The sequence below is a fragment of the Anomaloglossus baeobatrachus genome, chromosome 9, assembly GCF_048569485.1.
Source record: "Anomaloglossus baeobatrachus isolate aAnoBae1 chromosome 9, aAnoBae1.hap1, whole genome shotgun sequence".
Taxonomy (NCBI): domain Eukaryota; kingdom Metazoa; phylum Chordata; class Amphibia; order Anura; family Aromobatidae; genus Anomaloglossus; species Anomaloglossus baeobatrachus.
Window position 1 is genome coordinate 53517872 of NC_134361.1, and position 24933 is coordinate 53542804.

General features: G+C 47.8%; 1 protein-coding gene across 1 annotated transcript in view; it reads left to right on the forward strand.

Moving 5' to 3' along the window:
- PLS3 (plastin 3) overlaps positions 1–24933 on the forward strand; it is a 102673-nt gene that overhangs the window by 70679 nt on the left and 7061 nt on the right. The window contains 4 exon segments of the mRNA XM_075324869.1: positions 3725–3888; positions 22943–23030; positions 23033–23071; positions 23219–23411. Of these exon segments, the coding sequence (XP_075180984.1) occupies positions 3725–3888; positions 22943–23030; positions 23033–23071; positions 23219–23411 (484 nt within the window).

Genomic DNA, 24933 nt, shown 5'->3' on the forward strand with positions numbered 1-24933 from the left:
TTTGTTTTTGTTTTTTTTTTTGTTTTTTTTAGATTGTAATCAAATGTAATAAAAAATTACCTATTTTATTTAATTTTTTTTCTTGGCAAATTGTCCCCCCCCCCCCACATATTGCAATCTTTATTAAAACTAGAAATGAAAAATCTTGAAATTTTTGCACTGGGGCTTTTTTAGACGTGAAGTTCCTTTCCCAGGAAATCCAGGAAAAATTTTAGGGAACCTGTCGCCTGAATTTTCGCTATGAAACTAAAAGAATCCCCTTCTGCAGCTCCTGGGCTGCATTCTAGAAAGGTTCATCTTGCTACTGAACCCCCTTTCAGACCTAAATAAACATTTAAGAAAATATTACCTTTTGGTATGTTAATGAGCTTTGCTGGCCATGGGGACGGGCTGTATTTCTTCCGTTATTCCCCCTCCTGCCGCTGTTTGCTGTCCCCCAGTGTTCATTTACATAGATGAGGCCGCCTCCCTCATGTTACGCAAGGCTCCTGAAGTCTCGCGCATGCCCAGTGGCACTATCGTGGGATTGAGCGCTGTTCAAATCGCGAGCGCCGGTGATGTAATTGTGCAGGCGCGAGATTATGGGTGGCGCTGTGAATGTCATCACCAGCGTCATCCAAGTACCCGCCCATAATCTCGTGCCCGCGCTTTTCCCTCTGCCTCCACCGTTATGCGCTAACGCTGGCCATATCATCCACGTTACCTATTACTGCGGGCACGAGATTATGGGCGGATTGCTCAGTTCCGGAGCTGTCCCGTCTTCTGATGGTAGCTGGGTACTGCGCAGTACCCCGCCACTATAGGTGGACGGTGTAGATCCAGAACAGAATGATTCTGGCTGCCGTCTCATGACAGCTAATCAATGGGGGTGCAGGGTTTTGGTCCCCGACCTATCCTAAGCCATCAATATAAAAGTAGTGGACAACCCCTTTTTAACGAATTCCCAAAAGATGTGTATGAAAATGGGTTGGCTAATACTCTATAGACAACATGTTTACCATATGCTCACTGATGATGATCGTTGCCATATCTGTAATGTAGAGGCCATTTTTCTATGGGGGGATTATTGCCTTTTATAATATCGTTCCCTTTGCATTATGTATGTATTTGCAACCACAAGAATAGCGCAGTCTGAGACCATAAATGTTTAATGTGTCAAGTGTTCACGGCAGGATGAACATCCAGACCTTTAATGAGAACATTACCTAAGCGAAATAACAATTTTGTGAAGACATTTGTAGGGCTGGTGACTCCTTCCCTGGAAAATCCATTACTAGACTATAGTGATAATATTTCTTTACATAATGTATCCCGCACATTGCTGAATCAGGCGCTGGCGGAACGTCTTTTTATGGAATTTTTTTCTTGCATCCTGTTTTTCGGCTATTTCAAGTACATACTTGCAGGAAGCCAAGCCGTGGCGCAGTTTTCCTCTTCTACGACCTGTAACGGAGCCCTTCTGCCCAATTTGACTTTTAACCCTGCCTGTTCTAAATGAGCGTGTCCTCGCTTCAGCGCAGTCCTGAGCGTTTCGAAACTGTGAGAGTGACCCAGGGCAGTTAATTATTATTTAGGGTTTTTTTTTCCCCCCACTGAAATGAAAAGGGAAAATATATTTTTCCAGACGAGGAACATGTGTTTGTATTCATGAAGGCACAGGAGTGACCCAGTGCAAACCCTCCGAGGTCTCGGGCAGTATTTAGTTACTAAGTATTGGAGAGTTTAGTATAAACAAACTTTCTTAGTCTTTTTTTTTTTTTTTTTTTTTTTTTTTAAGGTTCAGATAGAATTTAGTCTGTTTTTAATATTCTATGCTATGTTGCGTATGTCTCTTTCATATTAATAAAAATATTTCTATTGCATATATACTCGTTGTATCTCCTGTTTTTTGTATATTGTACGAGTAGTGCATGCACCCTGTCGGGGTACGTACATACATACCGACAGCGTGCACACCATATGGCTCATCTATTGGGAATTGTTCTCATAGTCTATAATTACTAATAGTCTGTGTATATTTTTTAGGCATGGGCGCAATATTGAAGAATTCACACTTCACAAAATTGACATTCTTAGCCCATTTTCCTTTTACCTTTGATGAAAGCGTCCCAAATTTCTAATTGTCAAAATCAATTTTTGGAGGTGGACGCACATCCCAAGCATTGCCATACGATTTCATTACATTAGTGGAGGATAAAAAGGATCTATGGTCATGGGAAGCGGAATACAATATCTGGAATACGATGTTTTATTTCAGAGAAATTAACATTTTTTTCTTTATGTAAATTAGCTAAGATCTATGGAAGGGACACAGATCTCCCTGATGATCTACCCCCAGAGCTTATTTTAAATTAGAGGAAGTTACCAGTGAGACATGTAGATCAGGAGAGTAGACTGTCAGTTATTACATGTTTCACACTGATAATGTCCTCTTTCATTTAAGATAAGCACTGGAGACACCTTATCAAAGAGATCTGTTTCCAGACAATAGGTCTTAGGGGCGTTGCCAGTGTGAGACATGTAATGACTGACAGTCTGCTTTTGATTTTCATGTCTCGCACTGGTAACTCCCACTTTAATTTAAGATGAGCTCAAAAGGAAGATTATAAGGGATATCTGTGTCCCGCCCATAGAGCTGCTGTTAAATTAAAGGCTGAGTTACCAGTGTGACACATGTAGATCAGGATAGGAGACTGTCAGCCATTACATGTCTCACACTGGTAACCGCCCCTATGATTTATGGACCGGACACAGATCTTGCTGATCTGCCTCCAAAGCTTATCTTAAATGAAAGAGAGCATTACCAGTGAGACCCATGTAATAACTGACCTTCTGCTCTCCTAATCTACATGTCTTTCTGGTAACTCTGCCTGTAATTTTAATATCAAATCTATGGGAGGAACACAGATATCCCTGATAATCTGCCCCCAGAGCTTAATCAGGGAAATCTGTCTCGCCCATAGATCTGATATTAAAAGGGGAGTTACCAGTGTGAGACATGTAAATCAGGAGAGCAGACAGTCAGTCATTACATGTCTCACTGGTAGCGCCCCCTTTCATTTAAGATAAGCTTTGGAGGCAGATTATCAGCAGGATCTGTGTCCAGCTCAGAGATCATAGGGGCGTTACCAGTGTGAGACCTTTAATGACTGACAGTCTGCTCTCTTGATTTACATGTTTCACACCGGTAACTCCGCCTTTCTTTTAATATAGGCTTTGGAGGCAGGTTATCAGAAAGATCTGTATCCTGCTCATAGGTCTGCCTACAGCACCTGGGAGAAGAATCAAGACTAACCTGATAGCAATCTCCGGGGAGGGGTGGGAGCACGGACTGGTTCAGTGTCAGTGCATCGGACTGGTTCAGTGTCAGTGCATTTTCTGTGCAGATCCCTGGCAGCACCCGCCAGGAGATGCGCGGCCTGGTTCGGCATGGACTAATAACCAGTGGAAAGGCGCATCATGCTGCAAAACCCATGGGGTAGTCTGGTTGACAACAATGATATCTTTAAAAATAAAAATAAATTTCAATATTATGTGATTTGTAAGGTGTTTTTTTTTTTTTTTTTTTTTTTTTTTTTTTTTTTTTTTTTTGTCTAAGCATAAATAATATTGTCTCCAGTATGTGCATGTGCAGGAGCAGAGCGATCATTAGCTCAGTCTGTTTGCCGAGCGTGGTGGTGTGTTTTTATCATCTTCTCATACTTTTTGTTTGTTCCGGCTGTAGATTTGGACTCCAGTGGATGCATATCAGATTATGAGCTCCAGGATCTATTTAAAGAAGCCAACCTTCCTCTTCCCGGATACAAGGTGCGAGAGATCATCCAGAAGCTGATGAGCGAGGGCGATAAGAATAAAGATGGGAAGATTTGCTTTGAAGAGTTTGTTTTTGTGAGTATGACGGGTTACATACGTTGCGTTCTTTGTCGCCTGCTGTCCTTCCTTCTGTTCCAAAAGAATTGCCAGAAAACCAGAGCATTGTGTTGACCAAATAAATGGGAGGAAAATGTAAGAGGAAGGCAAACCTTGCTGTTATCCCTACAGTGTATACAGGATTTGTATGTCGCACACACACATACAATCATGATACACATTTACTGGAGTTTCAGAATTGCTCCAGACGTAAATGAGACTTTAAATGGCACACACCTTTTACATTTGCCTTGTTTTCTGTAATAATAAATTGGGGTCAATTTGATTCCATTTTAATTTATTTATTTATTTTTTTTTCTTTAATGAATGTGGCAAAAACGTTGTGAAATGTATTAATTCCGTTCAATTCTTATAATTGAAGCTTGGAATAGGCACTCTGAAGATGCACCAAGCTCACCACGATGGATCATGCTAGTGGGTAAATTTAATGCATATTGAGACACTTCACTAAATGTTGAGGAGGACCTTTCCATCAATACTTAATTAACCTCTTGACAAGGGATTGTGGAAATATGTCGATTTGCCTTACATAATTCAGGTCATACACATAACACAGATTTAAAGATGGCTGCCATTTCCTGTCCTCCACACCTTTCTTGGACTACAAGGAATGTCCAGATATAAAAAGACCATCATATAAGGAAAAGTCCCCTGACCAAGCTAGAAGACCAACCCACAGATCAGATGACACCATGGAGTTATCCACTGAAGTCAGACCCGCGTGTCAACAGCAACACGGATCTCCCCATTGGCTAGCCCATGAACTGTCCCACTAAATGGGCATATCTGAACTTATTTACGCCCCTAGCCTATATCAGAGGCCGCATGCTCTGTACTTATCCTTTTGGCTGCCATCTTTACTGTGATCAAGAAGAGATTTCACATCCGACTGTGTCTGGTGTGATTCCTTTATGCATGCTCTTGATCCACATCAATTAGGCCAGGCAGTAGACAACTAGTGATCTCTGGTTAAGAGTTCACTCTAACATAAATGCAAACCATATTTTTTAACTACGTTTTGGTTTAATTTATTGGTTATTCTTGAAATTTATGCCACACCCAATTAATTGAAGTCACACCCCTTCTTAAATGCATCTTTAAAGGAAACCTGTCACCAGTTTGTTCGGCCTATAAGCTGCGGCCACCACCAGTGGGCTCTTATATACTGCATTCTAACATGCTGTATAGAAGAGTCCAGGCCACTGTGTAGAACATAAAAAAACACTTTATAATCACCTAAACCGGTCACTGCAGTGGATGTGGCTCAGATGGGCGTCTTCGTCCTCCGGTGTCGGCGCCTCCTCTTTCAGCCATCTTTTTCCTCCATCTTCTGAAGCCGAAGTGCATGACGCGTCCAACGTCTTACACACACGCCGGCATTCAGGTCCTGAGCAGACGAACTTTGATCTGCCCGGAGTAGGTGAGTGTGTATGACGTAGACGTGTCATGCACCACGGCTTCAGAAGATGCAGGACGAAGACGCCCACAGCGACCGGTTTAGGTGAGTATTATAAAGTGATTTTTACATTCTACACAGCGGCCTGGGCTCTTACATATAGCATGGTTGAATGCTGTATATAAGAGCCCACTGGTGGTGGCCGCAGCTTATAGGCAAAAAAAACTGGTGACAGGTTCCCTTTAAAAAGTTTGTGTAAGTTTGATTTTAAAGTCCTGTGGTAGATCTGTTCTCTTGGCAGCTTTAAAAGGGTAGACATGGAAATGGTTTTCGTTGAAATCTTCCACCGGTTTATTAAGACTTTGTAAACCAGGACAAAGAAAAACAAACTAACCGTCTGTCTGGTATAAAGAAAACAAACAGCTCTTAACAGTCCACATCCTTGCATGATACACCACCTGCTCAGGAAAAAGGTTAAGCTCTTTCAGTATGAACACAGCTCTGGAGGTCTGCTCATCTCCCTACACAGACCCACCACCCACTTTAATTTTACCTCCTGGACAACAGCCTAGGGTGCAGATATGCGAGCAGCTACCCACTTGTTTTAGCTATTCACAGACCCAGCCCTTGTCATGGCTGATTAACCCTCTCAACATAGATCACATTGGACTATGCACCCAGGTTCACATCACTGAGGCTCACAATCTCAGTGAAACATATCTCCCCTCCAGGATTTCACCAGTGACCACTTTACAGTACCCAAACATTAAATATGACTTTTCGTGGTTAAGGCACCTTATTTGCTTGAAGATCGTTGTTGGTCTGGTTGATGAGACCCCCCCCCCCCCCCCCTACGAATGCTCAGTACCAACACCTCTCTGAACAGTGCACAACTTCTATTTGTAGCCTGCGCTTTTTATTCAATCAGTATTCCAGTCCGCATGCATGCACGCACAAAGTCTAAGCTTCCTCTTGCATCCGCACCTTTCCTTGTGTATATGCTTAGACAGGAGCTACTCTTGTCTGCTGACCTGCACTTTGTTCACTATTAAGTGATCAACCAGACCACCACTGATCTTCAGGCGATGAAGGTGTCTGCAAAGTAAAGGCCTCTTTACACACTGCAACATCGCGAACGACATCGCTGTAACGTCGCCGGTTTTGTGACGTAATAGCGACATCCCCAGCGACATTGCAGTGTGTGACACGCATCAGCGACCTGGCCCCCGCTGTGAGGTCGCTGATTGCTACAAATCTTTCAGGACCATTTTTTGGTCCTTTGTTTCCCGCTGAGCAGCATGTATCGGTGTGTTTGACACAGTTACGACTTCGTTAGCGACTTCCCTTTCAAATAGCTGCTTTAACACGTCCCCAATGACCAGCGAGGTCGTTCTGTAGGTCCGTATCGCTGCTGCGTCGTTGGCCAGGTTTGCCTGTTTGACGACTCATCAGAGACTTTGTAGCGATCCCGGCCAGGTTTGGATCGCTGGTGGGATCGCTAGAAAGTCTGTGTGTAAAGGGGCCTTAAGAGAAATCATGCTTTAAAAGGTTACTAAACTTATGAAAATGTGGCATTTTTCCTCTAGGAACACACAAGTCAATCATGCCACTGACCTATTGGAGAAATTACCCATTTTTCTCAACTTTTTTGTTTTTCTTTCTCAAAAATTGCCAAGCCTTTAAAAAAAATAAAAAAAAAAAAAATTGCTATTTTTGTTACCTATTAACACCCAAACAAGTGTAGACTGCTTAGTAAATGTGGCCCAAGTGTTGCCTAAACTGATGTAGTGTCTGGAAATGTGTACCATTGTTCTAAGAGGAGTGGTCCCCTTACATGTTGTGGTTACCGTTGACATGTGTTGGCATCAAACCCCTCTGTAATCTCTTAGTACATTCTGGAGTTTATTTTCTGGGTTAGTAAACCTTGCAGGAGACCTGAATCATGGCCAAGTGTTTGGGTTTGCGCTGGGAAATGTTCTTATAAAGCTTTAACGCTTTTATATCCACACAATGCCAAGAGCCAAATAACGCATTCACAGTATCAATAAAGTAGACACTCGGAAACCCTTGCCATCCTTTTATTGGGTTAGTAATACACAAGTCAAATATTTTTACAACTTGTTACTTAATGTGTTGCTTAATCACTTTTAGCCTGCTAATAATCTGTTGCGAGAACCCACAGATGTTGTTAATGTGACGCCCTGGACTAGCCAGGTAGTCACAGGTAGGCCCTTAAACAAACACCTCCTCCACCTTAATAAGGTGACAGCAGCCAACCTACAAAACCCTTGTCACCTCCCTCAGGGTTTGATGTACACACCAGGGGACGGAGCCAAGCGGTTGGCCCCGTCCACCAAGGAGTGAACAGGCCCTGAAGCAGGAAAAACGGGTTAGTTCCCCATGGGGAGCAGAGAGTGAGAACAGTGTTAGATCAGTCTGTGTAGTAAAGTGGAGTGGAGTTCAAGTGCAGACCTGTGTCCAGGTCTGCCACAGTCTAACACCAGGTGTCTGGGTTGGAGCCCAGTCACCTCTGGCAAGGAGGCAGACGGTGGTGGCCGCCTGCAGGAGCTGGGATTACAGCCGGTGGAACCGTAAGGGACCGGGACCGGGAAGTGGCCCGCCGGTACCGAAGCGGGGAACAGATTGGAAACCGGAGCACCAGGAGGGGTACTCAGACCCAGTACGAGGCCCAGAAACCACTGGACCGAGTCGAATCAACTGAGGACTGGACTTTAGGCCCTTTCCCACCTAAGACCCAACTGAAGACAACAGCCCAAGCATACGGATAGAAAGCCACCGCCCAGGCATCGAGATCCCACTGGCCAGCATCTGCGGCCAACCGGCTCTACCGGCGCACACAAGGCTGGGGAGCGGACTACCATTGCTCAGGCATAGGAGTCATCATTTCTACCAAAAGTGAGGTGCAGGAGAAAGGCGGAAACCACCAACCTGAAAAGGGGGAAAGCGCAGCCGGCTGCGGGCACCGTCCACCATCTTGTTTGGTTTACCAGAGACTCCAGCGTGTTTGTAATAGTGAGTACAACAGTGCCTTAGGGCCGTGCACCGCACAGACACGCCAGCACGCGTCCGTTCCCCCGCCTCAGCACCTCCCTCTTGGGCACCTGGGACCATCATCCTCCTACCCATGGAGGGGTCAACACCAAGGTGCGCAACACCGTCCCCGGGAGCCTAGACAATGGCAGCGGTGGTGTCCATGCATTCACCACAACCCGTGGGTGGCGTCACGAACTTAATCCCCAAACAACTGCGCCCCTGGCCTTGGACCTCTCCACCGAACACCACCCCTACACGTAGCGCCAGCTTCCTTTAAGAGCGACGTGACTCCCGGGTCCGTGAGGAGCTCGAGCCACCCGCCGACGAGCACGGATCCGAGCAGCTCAGTAGCCGGCCGCGCCCCGGAGTGGTACATTAGCAGTAGACCTACCCAATACGGTTTCCCCGTAAAACTTTTAATTTTTTCTTCTGTACGGAGGTCACATTAGTGAGTGCCCCTTCCTGCAGGGTATAATCTTTTAATGGTGTTGGGTCTCACAAAATTTGCAGGAATGGGATAGGTGAGTAATGTCTATGTACAATCACTGAGTACGGATCACGGATTGCACATGGACTACCACCGTTTGCCGTGAATCACGACGCACATAGGCTTTTTCTAGACCTCGGTAAAGAACGTCTGTGATTTTTACGGACGCATGAAACAGACCTAATGCATTTTTTTTTTTTTTTGTTCCGGTGATTTCTTGTGTTTTTCACCTGCTGATTTTGAGTTATGGGTTACTTTAGAAGTTATTTGTGACTTCATGTGGTCAATCATCACTATCGCCTTGTGTTATTTTGCACACCGATCACTTCTGAGGATACATTTGAGCAGATTTGTTTTAGAAAATTGTGCTGTTGATTTCATTGGAATTGTGCTTGAATTTATTGGGTATAAATCTTTTGCATGTCAACATGCCCTTAAGGGAGCTTTACACGCTGCGACATCGCTAGCGATCTCGTTAGCAATGTGACACGCCAGATCGCAGATAAGATTTGCTGCGATCGCACACAGGTCATTTTTGTAGCGCTGGTCACATGTGCGATCTCGGCAAATCGTATGTGCGATCTGGCGTGCTACATCGCTAACTAGATCGCTAGCAATGTCGCAGCGTGTAAAGCACCCTTTACTGTTGCACATTCTTTGTCTCTGACATTTTTAGGAATATGTAGGCGTAACTGCAAATTAAACAATTAGCATAAATTATTTCAAGAGGTATAAGTGAAAACTGTGTTTTGATTTTCTGATAGTGCCAGGTAAATGATTCACATTCACACCTATTGTGCTAAACTAAAAAAGTACAGCATAGTGTTTGGAAAACATTCTAGACGTCTGAACTTCTGTACATTCCATCTTGGTGTATATTCACACAGTGTATTGCTTTTTTAATAATTTTTTTTTCGGGGGAGGAGAAACTGAAATTTTCAAACCCTCATCAAACTCAAAACTCCAAAAAAAAAAAAAAAAACTAATTTGGAGAGTTTTTGGTCTTTTAGCTTCAAAAACCAACACTGTGTAAAGATGCCTTTTATAAAAAAAATACCCAGACATTAGACGGCATGTTGAATGTGACACGCTACCTTTTAAGTTATATCAGTAAAAACTTTTGAAAGTTTGACACTTTTGACTCATTGATAAAACCTGACCTTATGAGTCGGAAGCAATCTTATTATTGATCCCATATGAGATAACCCTACACATGATACTCGTGGGTGTGATGGGAAAAGTGTCCTCTTTCATAATAAAAGCTTGTTCCCATTTATTGATGGCAGCGTCATATCAAGCAATATAATCGTGTCCTGGCCTGCAATAAAATAAATATTTTTCATGAGCATTTTGATCTAGTATATATTGCCATATAGGGAGAATCTCTTAGGGGAACTGCAACCATTTAAATATAAGCTCTTTTAGCAGTTTCCTAATGATAGTCCCTGCAGGAATGCAATAAACTTAATGTCCACCTACATTCTGTGAGCTCTACTCTCAGATTACGGGTTACCTTGGACCTGTTTTTTTGCTTTGTGTTTCTGCAGAATTTTAGCTGTGCTGCTTATTGTTGTAACACTCTGCCGAGCCTGTGTGGGGGTCTTCCTCTGCTGGGCCTGTGTGTGTGTGTGTGTGTGTGTGTGTGTGTGTGTGTGTGTGATTTTCCCCTGCTGGGGCTGTGTGGGTGGGGGGGATTTCCCCTGCTGGGGCTGTGGGTGGGGGAGGGATTTTTCCTCTGCTGGGGCCGTGGGTGGGGGATTTTCCCCTCCTGGGGCTGTGTTGGGGATTTTCCTCTGCTGGGGCTGTGTGTGTGTGTGTGTGTGTGTGTGTGTGTGTGTGTGTGTGTGTGTGTGTGTGTGATTTTCCTCTGCTGGGGCTGTGTGGGGGGGGGGGGTATTTTCCTCTGCTGGGGCTGTGTGTGTGTGGGGGGGATTTTCCTCTGCTGGGGCTGTGTGGGTGGGGGGGGGGGGGGATTTTCCTCTGCTGGGGCTGTGTGGGTGGGTGGGGGGGGGGATTTTCCTCTGCTGGGGCTGTGTGGGTGGGTGGGGGGGGATTTTCCTTTGCTGGGGCTGTGTGGGTGAGGGGGGGGGATTTTCCTCTGCTGGGGCTGTGTGGGTGAGGGGGGGGGATTTTCCTCTGCTGGGGCTGTGTGGGTGGGGGGGGATTTTCCTCTGCTCGGGCTGTGTGGGTGGGGGGGGATTTTCCTCTGCTGGGGCTGTGTGGTTGGGGGAGGGATTTTCCTCTCCTGGGTGTGTGTGATTTTTTCCTCTGCTGTGTGTGTGTGTGTGTGTGTGTGTGTGTGGGATTTCCTCTGCTGGGGGTGTGTGTGTGTGTGTGGGGGGGGGATTTTCCTCTGCTGGGGCTGTGTGGGGGGGGGAGTTTTCCTCTGCTGGGGCTGTGTGGGGGGGGGAGTTTTCCTCTGCTGGGGCTGTGTGGGTGGGGGGGATTTTCCTTTGCTGGGGCTGTGTGGGTGGGGGGGGGATTTTCCTTTTGCTGGGGCTGTGTGGGTGGGGGGGGGGGATTTTCCTCTGCTCGGGCTGTGTGGGTGGGGGGGATTTTCCTCTGCTGGGGCTGTGTGGGTGGGGGAGGGATTTTCCTCTCCTGGGTGTGTGTGATTTTTCCTCTGCTGTGTGTGTGTGTGTGTGTGTGTGTGTGTGTGATTTTCCTCTGCTGGGGCTGTGTGGGTGGGTGGGGGGGGATTTTCCTTTGCTGGGGCTGTGTGGGTGAGGGGGGGGATTTTCCTCTGGGGCTGTGTGGGGTGTGTGGGGGGGATTTTCCTCTGCTGGGGCTGTGTGGGTGAGGGGGGGGGGGATTTTCCTCTGCTGGGGCTGTGTAGGTGGGGGGGATTTTCCTCTGCTCGGGCTGTGTGGGTGGGGGGGGGATTTTCCTTTTGCTGGGGCTGTGTGGGTGGGGGGGGGATTTTCCTCTGCTGGGGCTGTGTGGGTGGGGGGGGATTTTCCTCTGCTGGGGCTGTGTGGGTGGGGGAGGGATTTTCCTCTCCTGGGGCTGTGTGGGGGATTTTCCTCTGCTGGGTGTGTGTGATTTTTTCCTCTGCTGTGTGTGTGTGTGTGTGTGTGTGTGTGTGTGTGTGTGTGTGTGTGTGGGATTTTCCTCTGCTGGGGGTGTGTGTGTGTGTGGGGGGGGATTTTCCTCTGCTGGGGCTGTGTGGGGGGGGGGGGAGTTTTCCTCTGCTGGGGCTGTGGGGCTGTGTGGGGGGGGGAGTTTTCCTCTGCTGGGGCTGTGGGGCTGTGTGGGTGGGGGGGGATTTTCCTTTGCTGGGGCTGTGTGGGTGGGGGGGGATTTTCCTTTGCTGGGGCTGTGTGGGTGGGGGGGGGATTTTCCTTTGCTGGGGCTGTGTGTGTGGGGGGGGATTTTCCTCTGCTGGGGCTGTGTGGGGGGGGGGAGTTTTCCTCTGCTGGGGCTGTGGGGCTGTGTGGGTGGGGGGGATTTTCCTTTGCTGGGGCTGTGTGGGTGGGGGGGATTTTCCTTTTGCTGGGGCTGTGTGGGTGGGGGGGATTTTCCTCTGCTGGGGCTGTGTGTGTGTGTGTGGGGGGGGGGGGGGATTTCCTCTGCTGGGGCTGTGTGGGGGGGGGGAGGAATTTTCCTCTGCTGGGGCTGTGTGGGGTGGGGGAATTTTCCTCTGCTGGGGCTGTGTGGGGGGGAATTTTCCTCTGCTGGAGCTGTGTGGGGGGTGGGGGGAGATTTTCCTCTGCTGGGGCTGTGTGGGGGGGGGGGGAATTTTCCTCTGCTGGGGCTGTGTTTTGGGGGGGTATTTTCCTCTGCTGGGGCTGTGGGTGGGGGAGGGATTTTCCTCTCCTGGGGCTGTGGGGGGATTTTCCTCTGCTGGGGCGCTGTGTGTGTGTGTGGGTGTGGGATTTTCCTCTGGGGCTGTGTGGGTGTGGGGGGGGGATTTTCCTCTGCTGGGGCTGTGTGGGTGGGTGGGGGGGATTTTCCTCTGCTGGGGCTGTGTGGGTGGGTGGGGGGGGATTTTCCTCTGCTGGGGCTGTGTGGGTGGGTGGGGGGGGATTTTCCTTTGCTGGGGCTGTGTGGGTGAGGGGGGGGGATTTTCCTCTGCTGGGGCTGTGTGGGTGAGGGGGGGGGGATTTTCCTCTGCTGGGGCTGTGTGGGTGGGGGGGGGATTTTCCTCTGCTCGGGCTGTGTGGGTGGGGGGGGGGGATTTTCCTTTTGCTGGGGCTGTGTGGGTGGGGGGGGGGATTTCCTCTGCTGGGGCTGTGTGGGTGGGGGGGGATTTTCCTCTGCTGGGGCTGTGTGGGTGGGGGAGGGATTTTCCTCTCCTGGGGGCTGTGTGGTGGATTTTCCTCTGCTGGGTGTGTGTGATTTTTTCCTCTGCTGTGTGTGTGTGTGTGTGTGTGTGTGTGTGTGTGTGTGTGTGGGATTTTCCTCTGCTGGGGGTGTGTGTGTGTGGGGCGGGGATTTTCCTCTGCTGGGGCTGTGTGGGGGGGGGAGTTTTCCTCTGCTGGGGTTGTGGGGCTGTGTGGGTGGGGGGGGATTTTCCTTTGCTGGGGCTGTGTGGGTGGGGGGGGATTTTCCTTTGCTGGGGCTGTGTGGGTGGGGGGGGGATTTTCCTTTGCTGGGGCTGTGTGTGTGGGGGGGGATTTTCCTCTGCTGGGGCTGTGTGGGGGGGGGGGGAGTTTTCCTCTGCTGGGGCTGTGGGGCTGTGTGGGTGGGGGGGGATTTTCCTTTGCTGGGGCTGTGTGGGTGGGGGGGGATTTTCCTTTTGCTGGGGCTGTGTGGGTGGGGGGGGATTTTCCTTTTGCTGGGGCTGTGTGGGTGGGGGGGGATTTTCCTCTGCTGGGGCTGTGTGTGTGTGTGGGGGGGGGGATTTTCCTCTGCTGGGGCTGTGTGGGGGGGGGGGAGGAATTTTCTCTGCTGGGGCTGTGTGGGGGGGGGGAGGAATTTTCCTCTGCTGGGGCTGTGTGGGGTGGGGGAATTTTCCTCTGCTGGGGCTGTGTGGGGGGGAATTTTCCTCTGCTGAGGCTGTGTGGGGGGTGGGGGGAGATTTTCCTCTGCTGGGGCTGTGTGGGGGGGGGGAATTTTCCTCTGCTGGGGCTGTGTTTTGGGGGGGGATTTTCCTCTGCTGGGGCTGTGTGGGGGGGGGGGGGGGGATTTTCCTCTGCTGGGGCTGTGTGGGGGGGGGATTTTCCTCTGGGGCTGTGTGGGTGTGGGGGGGGGGATTTTCCTCTGCTGGGGCTGTGTGGGTGTGGGGGGGGGGATTTTCCTCTGCTGGGGCTGTGTGGGTGGGTAGGGGGGGATTTTCCTCTGCTGGGGCTGTGTGGGTGTGGGGGGGGGATTTTTCTCTGCTGGGGCTGTGTGGGTGGGGGGGGGATTTTTCTCTGCTGGGGCTGTGTGTGGGTGGGTAGGGGGGATTTTCTTTTGCTGGGGCTGTGTGGGTGGGGGGGATTTTCCTTTGCTGGGGCTGTGTGGGTGGGGGGGGATTTTCCTTTGCTGGGGCTGTGTGGGTGGGGGGGGATTTTCCTTTTGCTGGGGCTGTGTGGGTGGGGGGGGATTTTCCTCTGCTGGGGCTGTGTGTGTGGGGGGGATTTTCCTCTGCTGGGGCTGTGTGTGGGGGGGGGATTTTCCTCTGCTGGGGCTGTGTGGGTGTGTGGACTTTCCTCTGCTTGGGCTGTGTGGGGGGGGGATTTTCCTCTGCTGGGGCTGTGTGGGGTGTGGGGGGGGGGGGTTTTTCCTCTGCTGGGGCTGTGTGTGTGTGTGTGTGTGTGTGTGTGTGTGTGTGTGTGTGTGTGTGTGTGTGTGTGTATTTTCCTCTGCTGGGGCTGTGGGGGATTTTCCTCTGCTGGGGCGCTGTGTGTGTGTGTGGGTGTGGGATTTTCCTCTGGGGCTGTGTGGGTGGGTAGGGGGGATTTTCCTCTGCTGGGGCTGTGTGGGTTGTGGGGGGGGGGATTTTTCTCTGCTGGGGCTGTGTGGGTGTGGGGGGGGGGATTTTTCTCTGCTGGGGCTGTGTGGGTGGGTAGGGGGGATTTTCCTTTGCTGGGGCTGTGTGGGTGGGGGGGATTTTCCTTTGCTGGGGCTGTGTGGGTGGGGGGGATTTTCCTTTGCTGGGGCTGTGTGGGTGGGGGGGGGGATTTTCCTTTTGCTGGGGCTGTGTGTGGGGGGGGATTTTCCTTTGCTGGGGCTGTGTGGGTGGGGGGGGGGATTTTCCTTTTGCTGGGGCTGTGTGTGGGGGGGGGGATTTTCCTTTGCTGGGGCTTGATTTGCTGGGCTGGGGGGGGGGGGGGATTTTCCTCTGCTGGGGCTGTGTGGGTGGGGGGGGGATTTTCCTTTGCTGGGGCTGTGTGGGTGGGGGGGGATTTTCCTCTGCTGGGCTGTGTATGGGTGGGGGCGGAATCTTCCTCTGCTGGGGCTGTGGGTCTCCATGGGAACAAGCTACAAACTGGTGTAGTCTGATCTGGCTCTCATGCGCCACGCCATCACACTCTTAGTAAGACATTACCTTACAGTATAGTTGATGGATAAGTGAGGAGTACAGGAGAGATGCCAATGACAGCTGGATTAGACTATACAGACTTTGTAGGCTGTTACCATAGACACAATTTGGTGGTCAGAGCTACTGTCGACCCAAAACAATAGTTAATGACGACCGAAGCGTTTGCTGTAGGAAACTAGTCATACTTGTTGTTTCATCATGTGCATTGTGACTTGTAGCCGCGCACACCTGTGGCATTGTCTGACGCACGTCTGAGTGTTGTCACTGACCATGAGATATTGCATGCGATGTGAAGAATTGCTTCGATGTTCAGTAACTGGAGGATTTGTCTGCCGCATTGTCATTATTACAAGTGTATGTCACAATGGATTTCTACCCTGTTCTGCAATGGTTGTTCTGCGAGCGGGAAGGTGGGATAAGTGGCACATGGGCAACCTAGAAGGAAAAAGGGCATTGCTGTATATAATATTAGCCTTCTATAAAATCTAATCTATAGGCTCAGCTATAATTGATTAGACTCAGACTAGTAGGCCCAAAGCCTGAGGCTGCACCACTATGAAATATTTCAATGTCATACAGCTGCAGTGTTGTCATGGAGATGGAGTGAAGTGGAGATATAGATATAGAGGGGGAGATGAAATAGGCCCGATACTATCACGTCACCGCTACGTGCGCACGTGCAGTTTGTGCCCGGAAGCTGCGGTGACGTGTATGTCACTTGCACAGGCACAGTTCGAACTGCGATTGGGCAACTGACAGTGCCATGGTGCATGCTGGAATAGGGTTACAGACACTGGCGATTATGTATGTAGGTAACTCTCCACTTTACTCCATCTCCATGAAAACACTGCATTGTATATACCTACATGGATGTCTGCACACACGGGCACCTCACCCTTTACTCTGATCTCCATGTCGGCACTGCAGTTGCAAGAAATGTGGTCCTCAAGGGGTTCCTTTGGATAGGCAATCAGTGTTTGGACCTCTGCAAACTGAAGGTACCGAGCATTCGTAGGGAAGACCAAGATGATGCGGTACCTGCTTCATGACACCCCCCCAGCCCCCTCCCCCTCCCCACCTTCTCTTCAAACATTCATCGCTTTTGTTTAAAGGTTTTCTATAGTAATCAAAATTGGGTTTGTGCATGATACTTGCTGAGTGTGTGATTAGCACCTTGTGGCACCCATGCAATCCCTCCTTTACGGATGTGAAATCAGGGCAGAGCATTGCAGCCCAACCCTTTTATTGTGGTTGGCCTCTTTGTAAAAATGTTTAACGAAACATCCCAAACTAGTGAGTTGCATTAATCAAATATAAAACCCAAGATGGCAGCAGGCAGTCTTCCTTTATATGTGCATGTTCTGAATGCAGAAAGAAGAATACAGCCAGGGAAAGTCTAGAATCAGTGTTTCTCAACTCCAGTCCTCAAGGCCAACATAAAGATGAGGTTTTCTGGATTTCATTATTATTAATAATATTATTATTATTATTATTATTATTATTATTATTATTATTATTATTATTATTATTATTATTTATAATAAATAATTAATAAATATTATTATTATTATACCATTTATTTCATGGCGCTTTAGAAGTGAAAGAGTGTATACGTACAACAATCATTAACAGTACAAAACAGACTGGTACAGGAGGAGAGGAGGACCCTGCCACGAGGGCTCACAGTCTACAGGGAATGGGTGATGGTACAATAGGTGAGGACAGAGCTGATTGCGCAGTGGTGTAGTGGACTGAGGGTTATTGTAGGTTGTAGGCTTGTTGGAAGAGGTGGGTCTTGAGGTTCCTCTTGAAGCTTTCCACGGTAGGGGAGAGTCTGATATGCTGAGGTAGAGCGTTCCAGAGTATGGGGAGGCACGGGAGAAATCTTGTATGCGATTGTGGGAATCTTATTCCCTGTGAAATATAGAGGAAATCCTGAAAACCCATCACCTGTGCAATACTGTGAAAACCTTATCTATTGGTTGGTCTTGAGAACTGGAGTTGGGAAACACTGGTAGATAATCATCTTATGTCCTAGGAATATAGAAACTGCGATTCTTTGCCTTTTACATGGTCAAGTTGGGTTGACTTCAGCTTAGCAAATTTTTCCTTAAAGAGGTTAACCTATTTATTTTACTCACTGATATAGCGCTATTCAACAGCGCTTTACATACGTGATAATCACTGTCCCCATTGGGGCTCACAATCTGCGTTAGTGTTTTTCCTTTTATTCTAGAGCACACCACTACTCAGTCTTCCTAATTGATGGCAGGCTTGTACCGCTGCTTAATGGCTTAGACCAGTGTAACTGAATTGTGCAGTCTTGATCATGCAAGTAAAGACAGCTTTGTGTGCTTCTGTAGCATCAGAGGAGCATGGTCGCACTGAAGCTAGCCAGGTCGTGAGCTCACAGGCCCACTCTGCAATCCTCCAGTTGCTTAAGGGCAACACTTATAAGTTTTATTGGAAAAAGCTTAGTTTACAATCACTGCCCGTGTTAAAGAGAATAACCCAGACTTTAGACCACACATTTTTGTAGTGCAACAGTAAGGCTCCTTTCACACTACGTCGTTTTTCACGTTCAGTGGTCTCTTTGCATGTTATGTCCAACCCCCTGAAAAACAGGATTCTAATGTATTCACCGACCGTGCCATAGCCTATAATGGTGCAGATGGAGTCACCGGGTGCTGTCATGCACCATATTCAAGCATATACGCCTACTGGAGGTAGACACCCCGACATACAGCAGTAGACTGTGTATTGGATTTCCGCCTCCAGTAGGCTTATATACGTGAAAATGGTGCACAACAGAGCATATGGCAACTCCTTTTGCACCGTTATATTTAATAGCCCCGTCGGTGCCATACGTCTGAATCGTGTGTGTCTGTGTGTGTGTCTGTGTGTGTGTCTGTGTGTGTGTCTGTGTGTGTGTCTGTGTGTGTGTCTGTGTGTGTGTCTGTGTGTGTGTCTGTGTGTGTGTCTGTGTGTGTGTCTGTGTGTGTGTCTGTGTGTGTGTCTGTGTGTGTGTCTGTGTGTGTGTCTGTGTGTGTGTCTGTGTGTGTGTCTGTGTGTGTGTCTGTGTGTGTGTGTGTGTGTGTCTGTGTGTGTGTCTGTGTGTGTGTGTCTGTGTGTGTGTCTGTGTGTGTGTCTGTGTGTGTGTCTGTGTGTGTGTCTGTGTGTGTGTCTGTGTGTGTGTCTGTGTGTGTGTCTGTGTGTGTGTCTGTGTGTGTGTCTGTGTGTGTGTCTGTGTGTGTGTCTGTGTGTGTGTCTGTGTGTGTGTCTGTGTGTGTGTCTGTGTGTGTGTGTGTCTGTGTGTGTGTGTGTCTGTGTGTGTGTGTGTCTGTGTGTGTGTGTGTCTGTGTGTGTGTGTGTCTGTGTGTGTGTGTGTCTGTGTGTGTGTGTGTCTGTGTGTGTGTGTGTCTGTGTGTGTGTGTGTCTGGTGTGTGTGTGTGTCTGTGTGTCTGTGTGTCTGTGTGTGTGATGAAGGCCACAGTACGTGGAAGATAACACAGTATGACAGAGCCCGAATAGACTATCGAAATATGTAGTCATATTACATGACGAGTGGCAAACATCTGTGTGTAGCCTAATATTGTGTAATTTAAAATTAACATATAATATTATGATGTATGAATGATATAATATTACTGCATTGTCACCCAGTAAAACTAGCATTATCTTTCGTATGAAAGTGCGATCCCTTTTGTTACAGATGATAAATAATGTAAGCTGTGGAATTAGCTGTACAGCACATATGGCAGGTACACTAATCCATGGTGCGCGGCCTCCTGGGGTCAGAGACGCACCCGGTACAAGTGCTCAGAGGGCTTGTTACCTCTCCACCACTGACAATTGACCGCTATTGTGCTTCTGCTGACTATATAAGCACGGGCTTTGCCTGCAATGCTTGTGGAATATTCCATGGAATGATTCGCCTTTTGTCTGGTCTTAAGCCTAGAGTGAAAACAAACACAGAACGTGTTGGTTTTCACAGAGGAATATCGCTGTTTACGTTAATTGTGGATTTTGCTTTAAAATATATTTGCGCTATTTCTTTATGCGCGAAGTTTAAACTATTGTTGTTTTTCAGTAATTAGATTTTAACGATCGCACATGTTTCTGCTAACTTTGCATACATCTAATAGTACAAAAAAATACAAGAACTTAGGATTTATTACAATCCGAGAAATATTCTTCTTTCTCCACTTATCAACCACTTCTTCTCTTCCGCCATGCCTCTTGAACTAATCATCCACTTGGAAAAAATGCTAAAATCTGCTGTGCCCAAGATGGACACTCACAGGCTTCAATCTACAGTTTTCTTCTCACTTTTAACTTTCCATAAAATTCAGAAGTCGAATGCAATAGAAGAGCAGAGACTCCTATTGCTGCTTTCTAGTTGGTGTTTATCTCCCCCTAGAGCTGGATACACAGCCACACTGCTGGATAAGGTTGTGCTACTTCATAGATACAGGTGAACAGGAATCAATGTCTCTAGCTGGTATGTCATACCCCATATACAGTACAGTGTCCACCCACTCGCTCAGGGAAAACTGAAAATTAGAGCATGCTGAAATAAAATATGCACAATATTAATCATATAATGGCTAAGAAATAGTCATTTATTCTGGTGCAGCATTAGAGCGGGAATGGGCAGCATGAGAGAAGGCAAAGAATGGGGAAATGACTGAAGCAAGGGAGATGGTGAAGAATGGTGGCAACGACATCAGCAAGAGAAATAACAAAGAATTGGGAGATGGCCAGAATGGGGAAATCACAGAAGCAAGAAAGATGGTGAAGAATGGGCCAATGATGGAAGCAAGGAAGATAGCGAAGAATGGGGAAATGACGGAAGCAAGGGAGATGGCGAAGAATGGGGGGAATGATGGAAGCAAGGAAGATGGCGAAGAATGGGGAAATGACGGAAGCAAGGGAGATGGCGAAAAATTGGGGAAGTGATGGAAGCAAGGGAGATGGCGAAGAATGGGGGAATGATTGAAGCAAGGGAGATGGCGAAGAATGGGGGAATGATTGAAGCAAGGGAGATGGTGAAGAATGGGGGAATGATGGAAGCAAGGGAGATGGCGAAGAATGGGGGAATGATGGAAGCAAGGGAGATGGCAAAGAATAGGGGAATGATGGAAGCAAGGGAGATGGCGAAGAATGGGGGAATGATGGAAGCAAGGGAGATGGTGAAGAATGGGGAAGTGATGGAAGCAAGGGAGATGGTGAAGAATGGGGGAATGATGGAAGCAAGGGAGATGGTGAAGAATGGGGGAATGATTTAAGCAAGGGAGATGGTGAAGAATGGGGGAATGATTGAAGCAAGGGAGATGGCGAAGAATGGGGGAATGATTGAAGCAAGGGAGATGGCGAAGAATGGGGGAATGATTGAAGCAAGGGAGATGGTGAAGAATGGGGGAATGATTTAAGCAAGGGAGATGAAGAATGGGGGAATGATTTAAGCAAGGGAGATGGTGAAGAATGTGGGAATGATTGAAGCAAGGGAGATGGCGAAGAATGGGGGAATGATTGAAGCAAGGGAGATGGTGAAGAATGTGGGAATGATTGAAGCAAGGGAGATGGCGAAGAATGGGGGAATGATTGAAGCAAGGGAGATGGTGAAGAATGTGGGAATGATTTAAGCAAGGGAGATGAAGAATGGGGGAATGATTTAAGCAAGGGAGATGGTGAAGAATGGGGGAATGATGGAAGCAAGGGAGATGGTGAAGAATGGGGGAATGATTGAAGCAAGGGAGATGGTGAAGAATGGGGAATGATTGAAGCAAGGGAGATGGCGAAGAATGGGGGAATGATTGAAGCAAGGGAGATGGTGAAGAATGTGGGAATGATTGAAGCAAGGGAGAGCAAGGGAGATGAAGAATGGGGAATGATTTAAGCAAGGGAGATGGTGAAGAATGGGGGAATGATGGAAGCAAGGGAGATGGCGAAGAATGGGGGAATGATTGAAGCAAGGGAGATGGTGAAGAATGTGGGAATGATTTAAGCAAGGGAGATGAAGAATGGGGGAATGATTTAAGCAAGGGAGATGGTGAAGAATGGGGGGAATGATGGAAGCAAGGGAGATGGCGAAGAATGGGGGGAATGATGGAGAAGCAAGGGGAGATGGCGAAGAATAGGGGAATGATGGAAGCAAGGGAGATGGCGAAGAATGGGGAATGATGGAAGCAAGGGAGATGGCAAAGAATAGGGGAATGATGAAGCAAGGGAGATGGCGAAGAATGGGGGAATGATGGAAGCAAGGGAGATGGTGAAGAATGGGGAAGTGATGGAAGCAAGGGAGATGGTGAAGAATGGGGGAATGATGGAAGCAAGGGAGATGGTGAAGAATGGGGGAATGATTTAAGCAAGGGAGATGGTGAAGAATGGGGGAATGATTGAAGGCAAGGGAGATGGGCGAAGAATGGGGGAATGATTGAAGCAAGGGAGATGGCGAAGATGGGGGAATGATTGAAGCAAGGGAGATGGGTGAAGAATGGGGGAATGATTTAAGCAAGGGAGATGGTGAAGAATGGGGGAATGATGGAAGCAAGGGAGATGGCAAAGAATAGGGGAATGATGGAAGCAAGGGAGATGGCGAAGAATGGGGGAATGATGGAAGCAAGGGAGATGGCGAAGAATGGGGAATGATGGAAGCAAGGGAGATGGCGAAGATGGGGGAATGATGGAAGCAAGGGAGATGGTGAAGAATGAGGGAATTATGGAAGCAATGGGATGGCGAAGAAGTGTGGAAGGACAAAAGAAAGAGATGGCGAAGAATGGGGAAATGATGGAAGCCAGAGATGAAGAATGGGGAAATGACTGAAGCAAGGGAGATGGCGAAGAATGGGGAAATGATGGAAGCAAGGGAGATGGTGCAGAATGGGGAAGTGATGGGAGCAAGAGATGTCGAAAAATGGGGGAATGACGGAAGAAAGGGAGATGGCGAAGAATGGGGGAATGACGAAAGCAAGAGATGGCGAAGAATGGGAAATGATGAAGCAAGGGAGATGGTGCAGAATGGGGGAATGATGGAAGCAAGGGAGATGGCGAAGAATGGGGGGAATGATGGAAGCAAGGGAGATGTCGAAGAATGGGGGAATGATGGAAGCAAGGGGAGATGGCGAAAAATGGGAAGTGATGAAGCAAGGGAGATGGCGAAGAATGGGGGAATGATGGAAGCAAGGGAGATGGCGAAGAATGGGACGGAAGACTGATTAGGGTGCTAAAATGTTATGTTCAATTATTGAAGAGCAGATTGTCTTCTGCTGGTGTGTGGCTAGATATTGTATTGATACAAAGCCTATATTGTTGGTAAGAAGACCTTTTGTACTTGCTAATGTGCCCATTGAGACATTTTAAGAAATACTTTACTTTTTGTCTACTTACAATGCATTTACTATTAAAAGAACAAGTAGCAGAGATGCTGGAGATTTTGGCCTTGGCTCTTAATCTTTTTAGATGGAATAAGTAACGGAGCCCAAAGTCATTGTGCTTGATGTAATATCCATTAGTCCCTAATAATACAGTAAGCTATGCTGCATTCCCTTTTAAGCCTTAAATTCAATCCTCTCATCCATGTTTGTTTGTTTTTTCTTTCTCCCTCCAGCTTGTACAAGAGTTGAAAAGTAGTGACATTGCCAAAACCTTTCGGAAAGCAATCAACCGCAAAGAGGGAATTTGTGCCATCGGAGGCACCTCGAACTGTCGAGTGAGGGCACCCAGCACTCATATTCAGGTTGGTTTATAGAAGGCTAAAGCCTCTAAGTGGGAAACTGGAATCTCTGACTTATCACAGACGTTTTTGGCTGGAAATATTAATCATCTACTCTAAAAACCCTGAAGTAAAATCTCTTAATCCATCAGAGCCTGTGAGAATTTAAAGAGAAACTACAAAGAATATCCGTAGTCAGGAAATTATTTATTAGAGATTCTGATGACTTTGTCAATGACTTTCTCAGCAGTCTGTTCCACTGCCAGTGGGTGATCGGCTGGAACACAGTGTGTGTAGAGAAGTTTACCACAGCGAGGTTTATGGCTGGACCACAGTGTGTTGAGAAGTTTACGACTGGATTACCGTGTGTGTGTGTGTGTGTGTGTGTGTGTGTGTGTGTGTGTGTGTGTGTGTGTGGAGAAGTTTATCGCAGAGATGTTTACGGCTGGATCACAGTGTGTGTGTGTAGGAAAGTTTACGGCTGGATCACCGCGTGTGTGTAGGAAAGTTTACGGCTGGATCACCGCGTGTGTGTGTAGGGAAAGTTTACGGCCGGATCACAGCGTGTGTGTAGGAAGGTTTACGGGCGGATCACCGCGTGTGTGTCGGGAGGTTTACGGCCGGATCACCGCGTGTGTGTAGGAAAGTTTACGGCCGGATCACAGCGTGTGTGTAGGAAGGTTTACGGCCGGTTTCACCGCGTGTGTGTCGGGAGGTTTACGGCCGGATCACCGCGTGTGTGTAGGAAAGTTTACGGGCCGGATCACAGCGTGTGTGTAGGAAGGTTTACGGCCGGTTCACCACGTGTGTGTCGGGAGGTTTACGGCCGGATCACCGCGTGTGTCGGGAGGTTTACGGCCGGATCACCGCGTGTGTGTCGGGAGGTTTACGGCATGGAAACCATAACTAAGCACAAGGGTTGTATTGATAAATGTGTTTTCAGCACCTGAGTGTAAGAGTAAAGTCTTCTGCCCATGGTTAGAGCCTGTAACCATACTTTATTATCCACCTGGAATAATCGGGAGGTTCCTGTAAATTGTAAATATCTCCTGAACTCTGAAGACTTGGCAAGTTTCCATCTCTCCTCTTCCTGAATGTTTTCTTTTTGTGACAATGCGATGATGCATGGAGCCAAGACTCACATGAAGGGGGCAGGAACGGAGTCTGGAGGGAGCATCCTGAAAACTGACTTTTTTTATTCTTTAAAAAATGTACTGATTTAAAGGTGACTCCGTTGCTATCACAAATGGTGAATGTGTGAGAGCCACAGTACTATTTAGGGCCCACGTCAGATTGGATGAAGCCGTGCACTGTATTATGCCAAATGTATAAGCTCAGCCTTGATTTTTCTGGTAGTTGACCTGTTTTAAGGGTTAAACTGCTTATGCATAATGTTTAGGCTATGTGCGCACTAGGCGGTGTTTTCACGCTGCGTTTTTTTTTTGTCCGCAAAAAACGCACAACGCAAAAAAAACCACACCCACGGTAAAAAACGTGGGTCCATTTTTGCTGCGTTTTTGTGCACGGCATTCAATGAGTGAAAAACGCTGTGAAAAACGCAGAAATAATTGACATGCTGCGTTTTTGTGTTCACCACAAAACACAGGTACAAAAAACGCTGTGTGCGGACAGCACTTCTGAAAACACAGCATCGCTGGGAGCAATGTCACAGCGTTTTCAGCACAAAAACGCGGTTAAAAAAACGCCGCAAAAAACTCAGAAAAAACATCTATTGCGCACAGGGCCTTTTTCTGCCACTAATGACCGACACCGCTGCAAGGTAGGAGTGTCTGTTACCACCTCCATATAATACTAAAAACTGGTTATAAAAAATATTCCTCCTGCGCTGGTGTCTATAAACATAAATACGTATGTAAGCATAACCC